Source organism: Amblyomma mixtum, chromosome 5 (assembly GCF_055824585.1).
Source record: "Amblyomma mixtum isolate Tamu chromosome 5, ASM5582458v1, whole genome shotgun sequence".
In the NCBI taxonomy this organism is placed as follows: domain Eukaryota; kingdom Metazoa; phylum Arthropoda; class Arachnida; order Ixodida; family Ixodidae; genus Amblyomma; species Amblyomma mixtum.
In genome coordinates this window covers 47183870-47194765 of record NC_143016.1, presented here as the reverse complement: position 1 = coordinate 47194765, position 10896 = coordinate 47183870, and the positions used below count along the sequence as shown (strand labels likewise).

The 10896-nt window shown below is 47.2% G+C and overlaps 1 protein-coding gene across 1 annotated transcript; it reads right to left on the bottom strand.

The window, feature by feature from the left end:
• Window positions 1-8108: 8108 nt before the first annotated feature.
• Window positions 8109-10747, bottom strand: LOC149342002 (uncharacterized). The gene is made up of 2 exons (XM_089544301.1): window positions 10401-10747; window positions 8109-8976 (listed from the first exon to the last, which is right to left on the bottom strand). Exons 1-2 carry the CDS (start codon window positions 10659-10661, stop codon window positions 8569-8571), a joined length of 669 nt encoding a protein of 222 aa, XP_089400427.1. The 5' UTR covers window positions 10662-10747; the 3' UTR covers window positions 8109-8568.
• Between the last annotated feature and the right edge of the window lie 149 nt (window positions 10748-10896).

Genomic DNA, 10896 nt, shown 5'->3' with positions numbered 1-10896 from the left:
GTACACAGCGCATATGGCCTGTTTTTGGAATAGCCATGGTAGAAAAATACAACAGACCTTCATCGAACTTCATGCCAATTATTCGAAAGTATTAGGAAACTTAAGGACATATTTGATTTGTTTCAAACAATTATGAGCATACACTACTTGATTCAATCGAATAATTGAATACGAGGATATATGATTCAATATTCGAAATTTCCGAATATTTGCATACCCCTAAAAGTTTTACTTCAAAAGCTTTGCAGAGGAAATGAACAATGTACTCTTCCAAAAAGTAAGCAAAGTATGCAATGCAGAAGGTGAATAGGTCACAAAAAGCAATCCTTATATTCTACTAAATGTTTTATTGACATGTAACTTTTGGTACCATGGCACATATAAATTTGAAGCTCAGGTATAACAGCAAAAAAAGCAACAGTCAAACACAATAACTAAAATAAAAAAAAAGACTTAAACACATGCGTGACAGGAATGTCGACGATGACGGCACTTAAGTAGCAGACTAATTTGCTTTCTTTGATCCTTTCTCATCTGCAGTTGCTTCAGAAAGACTGCTGTCTTGTTTGCATGAGTTTTCCCCACCAGTCGTGGCAGTGTCAGCAGCCTGTAAACAGATTGAACAAGGCTTACACAAAAGAGAAAACTGGTGCCAACACTCTACTGAGAAGCTAAGTAAAAGAATGAGCCATTTCAGTTTCTGAGACAGGCCAGAAGCAAAAGATGCTTTATGGCTCAGGAAGTGGTAGCATCTTATTTAATGTTCTGGCAGAATTCAGGCTGCTGTGTATCTATGTGAATGTCACACATGCTGCAAGCTACATACATGCCTAAACATGCCTAATTCAGATAGTGTACACTTAAGTATCTTCAGAACACTCCATGGTGCTCTTTCTGCTCCTGCCCACAATTTCATGCACTACTGACGTCAAAGTTTACTAGTTGCTGAATCCAAAAAAGTGCAAGTGACCATGCATACTGGCAAAGCATCCCGCATTTGGAATTGAAGGAAAGTGTTCTGGGAAGCACCTCCAAAATGACGGTTGTACTGCATTAGCTGTGCTATGCAAAAAAGACTCATCTAGTAGAAAGGCAACCAGTTTTTCTAAGTGCCGTTTCCGGATTGAGGACATGAGACGAGCGAGATAGAAAGCGATTCCATGATCACTAGGGTGTTAATTTCACAAATCTTGATATTTCCGTTTTACAATTTTTGAACATTTTGACAGCTCATGAGAAATTGCGAGTAAAAAATAACCACAGTTGTTCCTCGTTGTAAAACTAACAAAACGGCTTTCTTGAGGCCAGGGTATACAAATCAGGCGGAAAAATATGTTTTCAGTTGAAATGAAAAATGCCACCTAAAAGGGAAATGAGGGGTTAAGCATAGTCAATAATAACTCTTGACTAAAGTGGGCTAGACACATCAAAATAAGCAAACAATTGGCAGTGGTCAGAGTCCTTGTAATGTGAATGGCTGAAGGTGATGAAATCTAGTACAGTTCCTTTGTACTTTTACTCCGGCAGTGATTAGCACTTCCCACCTTTGGGAACAAGCGAAGCACTTTTCAGAGTGTTAGCCAATCAAGCAGTCCTTGAAAGCCTATAGAGTGCATTAAATTTTCCATGGAAGAAATCCATTAATCCCAATGAATACTGACTGACTTCAACTAATGAATAAGGGAAAAAATCTGACTTCCAACAATCTTTTTTCACTTCATTTTAAGCATTAATAGAATCTGTGATAACAAGACATACACACATACAACAGGGAGATGCAGATAACTTAAAGTAGGTTACGAGATAATAGTGGGTCGATCTGCCAATAGAATATACTCAGCATTTGAATCTCTAGCCTCAAGATGTAACATATTTCATTTAGCCTGAACTTACATCATTTGCTTTTTCTTTGCTAGAGGAATCCCCAGCTGCATCCACACGGATCTCCTTCTTGGCCCATGGATTCCAGACTGAAAGCACAATTGGCTGAATAAACCGGTACCAGATGAACAGCAACACCGGAGCAATGATGCACGGGATGCAAACCATGGCTTCTTGCTTTTTCTCCCAACAAACAGCTGCCTGCAAATAGGCACAAGTCAGATGAAGTGACTGATAAGTGCAGTTCTGATAAACACGATTCGATGGCACAGCAAAATATTTGTTCCCTCAAAGACTGAACTACCATAATGAACAAGAAGTGTTGAATTTTAAAATCTTCTAGCACCACTGACCATGGTGGTTGCTTCCACAAAGTGAAGGTTTAGGTTTAGGTTTAGGTTTATGAGGGTTTAACGTCCCGAAGCGACTCATGATATGAGGAAGGGCTCTGGAAATTTCAACCACCTGGGGTTCTTTAATGTGCACTGACAGATAAATTCACTTAAGTTTAGAGCACATCAATAGGCAAGTTCAACACAGGGAATAGAAAGCACTGCAGAAACAGATTCACAACAGTGCTACGGAACGAGGACAGAAGGAACACGAAAAACACAGGACGGGCGCTGTAGAAAGCTGCAGAAAGCTGTAGAAAGCTGCAGAAAGCTGGCAAATACTATGTGTCAGAACTTTCCAAAACTATTGTTACAGTGGACACCTTTGATGACAGAAATATCGTGTAAAAGAAAAACATATCCATGTGTAATAAAACATTAAGCTCCCTGTAGCAAAAGAAGGCGGCATGAGTGTCTCAAATGACAGCTCCCAGCGAGGCTTGCCACATTTAGACTTTCATGCACGGCAGCTAGCACAGGACAGGGCTAATAGGAGCGACATGATGGGACATGCCTTTGTTTTCCAAGAAATGTTCGAAACCTCATGATGCTAAAAACATATTGGTTCTGTCGTTGAATTCAATTCGTATGCAGTTCTTAACCAAGGACAGGCTAAATGACGCGGCTCATTTCTAAATGTAAGGCGCACCCGCGAGGCCATAATTAATTTTGCCAGTGCGCCTGTGAACATTAATAATATTTTGTGTCAGCCTATTTTTTGGCTCACGGAATTATGAACGCAGAACCCGTACTCATCACACGGCTACATGAAAGTGTCCTCCAATCAAGCCACCGCCTTGATAAAGTTTGCTCTGACTACACTACACAACACACTTGCACATTCGCTCATTGTTACATTTCGCAAGTTTAAAACAGAAACGTCCGAGTCCAGTGTAATTACATTCGACACATTTCGTTTTTTTTTTAATATTCATAGGAATTCTCCGCAATAATCACAAAAATTGAAGCAGCTGCGTTTCCACTTCACACAAATAGATGCCAAAGTAGGGCGTCAGTCAGATCGTAAGCAATGACTAACAACTCAATCTGAATTTTATCGATTCTTTAAACGTTGAATAAGCAACTAGCAAGAAAGCAAAAGCTAATTATGAACCGTGAACTAATTACTTCGCTCCAACAGAAAGAATACGAGAAACAAAAATGAGGAAAGCTTTTCCGATCCCAGCCAAATTTAAACCACAGCTCACCTGAACTTCCGTGCCGTTGTAAAAAGCAACAGATGAAATCGGGGCTTGGATTTGACCTAGGAGCAGCACTTACACGTCACAGAACCGTCGCGTTTCCATGATTCCTGTACTTTTTTAACGGTAACTGCGACAGGATATTTTCCTATCCCTTCTGACGACAACTGCTTGCATTACTTGCATGCGCCAGCTGTGTCACATAGTTGCCAAGCCGAGACAATGAACTGGCTGAATGGCTGGCTCGCCTTTCGTTTGCTGAGCTTCATAGCTTCATGATCAAAGACCTCCGAAAACCTCGGAATGAAGTGCAAGCAGTAAGTTCATTAAAAAAAAAAAAAGAAGTGTTTGAGTAACGATAAGTCCGATGAGCCCAGTCCGGCGGACGTCGCTGTAGGCTCACGGCTAAAGTCACGTCCACCGTATGCCCGTCGCGCAGCGACGTAGTCTGCCGTGCTCTTCCCCGCTGCACGGTACAGCTATACGGTTATACTACAGTTACACGCTACATTCATCTCTTTAGAGGAGCTGCAAAGAGAAGTTCGTCCATTCTCACATCTTCGCACTAGCACAAATGAAACAGATTGGCGTCTTCACGTCCGGTTGCGAGCGGCGAACACCGCCGCATTGGCTGCAGCGCGCACCGCTGTCACTCGCACTTCCTCCTCTATGCTCACCACCATAGCTGTATGAACAGTATTAACTTCATGACTCCTCGCATCAGCCTTGTGTCCGAGTGTTCTTCCTTATGAGGTTATAGTCATTGTTCTCTTGGGTGCAAGCGACGGTGGCAGGCGGCGCGACGTATGCCAGCAAGGATAAGAATTCGCTGTGTCTCGATAGTAATCTATCACCTCGATCTGCTCGTAATCTAACACGTTCACTGCGCCGTGGGTCACCAGTGGGTCACGTTGTGCACTCATGCTGTGCACCACGAATACTGAGTAGCGCAAAGAAGCCGCGGGGAAACTAAGATTTTTCAAACAGCCCGCTAAAAAAAAAAAAAACGCATTCCTATGATGATGATGTTGTCATGGTCATCCCCTTCACAACGGGTGGAATTTTGGTAAGGCAAGAGTCCTACCGAGATGTAGACAGAAAAGTAAAAAAAAAAAGGAAGGGAAACAATGCATGCCGGGTTGCTATTGCAATCCAATGTCGCTTTCAATAAGCTGACTGAGACATCCACTACGCACCTCTTTCTTCCTTTCTTCTTTCACTCCCTCCTTTATCCCTTCCCTTACGGCGCGTTTCGGGGGGGGGGGGGGGGGGGGGGCACCGAGATGTGAGACAGTTATCACACCATTTCCTTTACTCAAAAACCAGTTTACAATTTACAGCTAGAGGAGGCGATGTCCGGATTCCTGATGACAGTCCGCCCGCAGCCAAGCGCCAGAAGGTGATAGCAAGGACGCTTGAACGCGCTCGGAGAGCCGCGCAACAGCGAGAGCGCAGGTCATCTCCTCAGCCGGAGTACCCGGGTTGGATGGATGGAAACAACTTTATTAGACAAGAAAAATCTTCCAGGGTGGTCCCCTACTGGTCCAGGAGTCCACGGTCTTATGCTTCACGTAAAGCCTGATCCACCAGCCATTTCTGGCCGGCGGGCTGAGCGGTCCGTAAAGCAGCCTCCAGGAAGAATGAGTGGCATTGGGGATGGGGCTGCCTTTGGGGAAGGACATTCCCAAAGGTAGTAGAAAAGTGTGGATCTGGGCTCGCCACAGGTGTTACAATCAGGAGGAAAGGTGGGGTGAAAGCATGAGAGATGGTAGGGTGAAATAAAGCAGCCTGTCTGTAATTGTCACCATGTGGCGCTGGATAATGGCGACAAGTACTGTGGGGTGGTGGCAGTGTCATGCGGCTGAGTTTGTAGAATGTGGTGATTTGATGATAAGTAGAAAGGACCGATGGGACCTCTTGCACACGGTTGGGTGCCTGATCATCCGGGATCCGGGAGGTGAGTTCTCGGGCCAGCGCATGAACGCGCTGATCACCGGGGATCGAGGCACGCCCGGGGACCCACGACAGAGTAACCGTTCGGTCGAGAGAGGTGGCCGTGGCAAAGAATACGGTGTGCTGCCGGCGTCGCCATGCCCTTTAGGTAGTGGCGGTACGCCTCCTAGGAATCTGTGCATTTTTGTCAATGGTGGAGTGGTTTTTGTCAATGGTGGAGTGGGCCAGCGCAAGTGCGATGGCGGCTCCTTCCGCCTCTGCAGGCGAATTAGTTCGGATAGTGGCGGCGGCCCTCAATGTGCCGTCTTCATAGGCTGCGACTGCCGTGAAATATCCTGGTTTCGAATTTTCTGCCGCATCGATATAAAAGATATCGGAGCGGTTGCTGTGTGTTTTGGTGTAATAGCTCTCTCGTGCCTGCCGCCTACCCTAATGGAGGCTAGCGCTCATATTGCGCTGTAGGGGCTTCCGATATATGTGATCCTGAGTGCGCGGAGAAATCATGCAAGGTGTAAGATTGTGTTTTAGTTGTTGCGACTGAGGGAAGGATGAAAAGAAAAGTGCACGGGCCTGCCGACTGATTCGAGCCCCCACAGCTGCCACGAGCAGATAGAGGAGAGTTAAAAGATAAGAGGAAAGAGTGAAAGAAGAGACGCGCGGCGCAACAACCGTGTCCGCCGAAGCGAAGAAGCTGGCTGAAACAACAGATACCTCTACATATCCCTTAACCCATCCCTAACAATGCACGTTAAAGATCCCCAGGTGGTCGAAATTATTCCAGAGCCCTCCACTACGGCACCTCTTTCTTCTCTCCCTCCCTCCTTTATACCTTCCGTTACGGCGTGGTTCGGGTGTCCACCAAGATATGTGAGACAGTTACTGCGTCATTTACTTTCCTCAAAAACCAAATTTCAGGGGTGAAGGTAAAAGTCAGGTACCCAATGGTCATAGTCATCACGTGGTCATGCTACCATAGCTTGGGCCATACCACCATGCGTTAAGTTTTGGCCTTGTGAGGCATTGAAGGTCATTGTCGAGCAGTGCCCCCACTGTATCAAATCAAATGTCAGGGTCAAGGTCAGGTACCCAATGGTCATTGTCCTATGATCACGTGGTCATACCACCAGAGCTTGGGCCATACCACCACGCAGTTAAGTTTCGTTTGACCTTGTGAGGCACTGAATATCATTGTCTCATCCACATCGAAATCGGAATTGCACCCCGCTCTAAAAACTGACTGAGGTTCAACCCGGCTGAACCTAGTAGACGAGCGAAAACAAAGCCGGCAGTATTTATAGCAAATAATGGTGTGACGTCATTGCTGAGCAGTCGCATGACGTCACATCAGGCGATGCGAATCTCAACTCTAAAAGTCAAGGGTCAAGGTGAAGTGACCACTGGTCGTCGGTCAGGTGGCTGCTGGTTGTTAGCTATGACCATACCATACAGGCACATCATGGTTATGCACAGCAAGACACAGTCATAGTCTTGGGGGTGTGTGCTTGGCTTGACCTTGGTCGGGCTTCAAGGTCAAACGCGCAAAGCCAGGCGAAACTGAGATGTATCTCGAGTAGTGAAGCTTTCGCTCTATTTTAAAATAGCTGGCAAGCTTTTTGCAGGTGGACACCACCGCCACGTACCTCAAAGCGCGACTGAGGCGTCTACTGATCCGGGGAAAGTTGTGCGCATTTCCTTTCCTTAAATTAAACGGAGCCTAAACCTTCTTCTGGTTTTGAGAAAATTAAAGGCGTATAACTGCCTCAATTTGTAGGTGGACGCCACCGCCTACTCACAGCGCGATTGAGGTGTCTACTGGCCCCGTGGACCAGTTGCACTTGCTACTCAGAGGCTTGAGACAGCAGCGCCGCCACTTGCTCTGGAGAACAATCTGCGCTACGTGGAATAGCGCTACGAGAGAGTTTGAGCGGGAAATGCGCGGGAACCCGCTCGGATACTCGTGCACATTGCGTGATCGGTCGTGGTTTCAACGCGAACTAACACCCCTACAGTACAGCAAAGAATTTATACGCTATACAAGGAAGCTTAGCAATGCCTGATTTCTTATTTACTGTTATTGCCTACCCTAAAGAATATATGTTCCGTGCAACCTACTCCATTTGCCGTCCAATGCGACTACTGATGACAAAACGTTCTTGGAGCTTTTCATGACATGATAGAGTTCATGGTGGCACCTAATTATTTTATTTTTGTCTGTCCGGCTATTACAGGACATTATCGTTCCTTGAAATCGCTGTCATTTAACCTCGTTATAGGGCATAGCGCCAAAATTCTTGTGTGACGCTCTTGCCGCACTAAAATCGCGCGCGCCAATTAATTGTCAAGAACTCTGCGCCAATCATTGTTTATATAAGCTGTGCATCACGTGTTATTCGTGGCTTCTAAAACGAAATCCCAAGGCCATATCACGTGCCGGGCTGTACCGTTAATTTTCCCGGCTGGGGCCGAAAGTAGAAGAGCATATTATCACACAAAGCAGCGCAGATAACACGGACTGAAGAAAGACGAACCCACGCGTGTGTTTGCCTTTCTGCAGTCGTCCATGTCGTCCACAAATAAACGTGCCGTCCGCATTCAAGATGAACATTCGATGGGACATGTAACAGCCACGTGTAATGAAAATGAAGAGGTGAAAATGAAATCCGCCTTGAGTAAGTTTTTCTACTGTTTCACGCACTTTTTTTTTTTATTTCAACAAGTACGTAGTATTTTAACAGAAAATGCTCGTGCATCTGGCAAGAGGTCGGCTGCCTAACCTAAACAAAGCTATAGATTAATAATTCGGATAAATTCATCTGTATTCTATTCGTCACGGTCTCACTAACACCTAGACTGGTACGACACATTTAACTGAAGCGTGGCTGAAGTTCCGTGGAACACAGACGTTGCAGAATAAATTTCTGCCCCATGCACTGGTTCGCCAACAAGCCAACGCCCTTTCTAAGACAGCATCGGCGGTTCACTTCAGTCTTACGGTCCGTCGCTCGCAATTCCGTCACAGCACAGTCTCATAAGAATTAAGCACGAAGAAGGGGCGCTTACACACAGTAACTACAGCCGTTTTGAAGTTCATGACATACTGCATTCGATAGAAGGAAGCGCTCAGATATTCGAGCGCTCAATTAGGGCAGCCTCCTGTAGCCGAGAAGTGCCCTTTCTGGCACGAGGCCAATCCTCCGGGCCCGGTTGTAGCGGCCGGCCGACGAGCCATCGTCGTCGGTCGAGTAGACGTCCAGGTCCTCGAGTTCAGTGATGCCGATGTCGGAGGGGCTTCGCCGCATGGCTCCGCTGATCACGTACGCGACGAACCAGTAGACGAGAACGACCAGCGACAGCGTGACCACGACGACGATGATGCCGACCAAGACGTACCGCTCGGCGTTGTAGAACCCGTCCGAGACGGAGCCGAATTTGAGCCGTCGTATCTTCGCCCGCTTCTTGTTGTCCATGCCTGGCACCACGAACTTCTCAATGTTCTTGAGCATGGTGTCTTTCAAGGAATCCCGAAAGGCGACCCTTAGCTCGGGATCCTGCCAGGAGAATTGAAGGAACCATGAAATGGAGTTTAGGAAAAGCGTACGAGCTATCGGTATTCCATCACTCGTCACCGTACCGAAAAACATTTTTAATCTAATTTCATTAAGAGCAAAGATTAAAAATGATGCTCCTCCTCGCCCCTTCAACTCATACACGCAGCAGATAAAAAATAAAGAAGACAGGTCGGGACTGCACACCTCCGCGCCCAATCCCGACCATGACACGTGGGCGCGCCCCTTGAGAAGGCTAGCCCGGATTGCCCACTGACGTCTTTGAGACAGGGGCAGTTAAGAACGCGTGGTGAGGTGTCGCCCTAATAGGTTGCGAGCTACTGCGAGCAGCAATTTTGAAAGGTTTGTAAATTACAGGATTCACACAGAGCTTTTAAATTTGACTCGAATTTGTTGAACTAAAATACGGCAATCAAAACCATCTCAGTGTTCCTTCAAGCGGTTGGCTTGAAGCCCACCACACGCAAACGCGGAGATGATGGATATTTAGGCATGACTTTATGTGTAACAATTAGCCGAAAAGGGATTAGTGACCTGAAACAATTTCGCTTTCATACGAACATGTGCCAGTAAGGTAGTGGTGCTTATGCCGAATCGCTAACTATAGAACTCGGATGGCACCCTATAGGCATTCAGCATGCCGTCCTAATGTCACTCTTTCACGCCTCCAGCATATTGTGCTTTGAGTCTTTAGCCGAGTAACAACGTGGCAACATATATTCGCAGTTTCACAATTAACTGCATACATACTACTAGCTCCTGAACCTCCCCACCGACACCCGTTTAAATATGAGCGCCAGGATTGCAAGTATCTCATGAATTCGGATTCCATGATTCCCACTACGATTCGGCGGTCAGTCTTCTGACGCGTCACCTAAAACGATGTCATAGATGGTTGATGCCTATGCAAGTAATTAATATTTACTTTTGCCCTTGCTAATACAGGCCGCAATTTTTCTATTTCCATTACTCAATGCGGCAGAGGAATCTGAACACGGAAGCGTGGTCCATATTACTCTATCCGCGACTGTATACATGTTCTACAGGTATGACGCAGGGGGTTCAACCTCCCAAAGCTGCACATGGGCTATAACAGCCGCCGCAGAGAACCACCTAGGGTTCCTTTACCTGCACCGACATCGCAAAGCGCACGGGCATTTTTGCCTTTCGCCTCCATCAAGATGCGGCCGCCGCAGTCTTGATTGCTCTGTGTGTCCTAACCACCACTAACTGAGCGCAAAAAATAGGACCAATCACTTAAAGCCGCATCAGCTTTTGACACAGGCGACGCGAAAACGATCGGTCAAACCAGTGTGCGCAGTCATGCCGCTGTGTGCGCTCTCAGTGGCAACGGCACGCTGTCCGTTCTCCCTCTCGCGAGTGCGTCTGGATACTACGCGCCTTGCCTTCTCTGCGAGTATCAGGCGGGACACGTTCTCGTAGAGGCTGAGCAGCATCGCTGGCAGGCGGCTATCGTGCACGCCCACCACTGTCCCATTGATGTTGAGCATGCCGCCCTGGTCGTCAGAGGCGCGGCTGATGGGCAGCAGCACCCGGCGGCCCTCCACGAGCAGCAGCGGCGAGGGCTGCCTGGGTTCGGCGGACGCGGCAGCCTGCCACAGCTGCGCGGCTCCTAGGAGCACGGCGCACAGGGCCGCCGCCGCCATGGCCGCTTGCACCGCGCCAGCTGATGGTAGTGCGGTTTCTCATAGTCCACGAAACCGCGCGCGCACAAGTAATGACGCTGGCGTTGCTGTTGCCTCGATCTGAATCAATTGATGGTGTTACACAAGGAAACTCTATTGAAAGGAGAAAAAGACCCGGGTTCAAGAGAGGGGCTGATTCAGCTAAGAAAAAAGCGCACGAGAACAAGGTGTCCACACGAGTTATCAGACCATACTG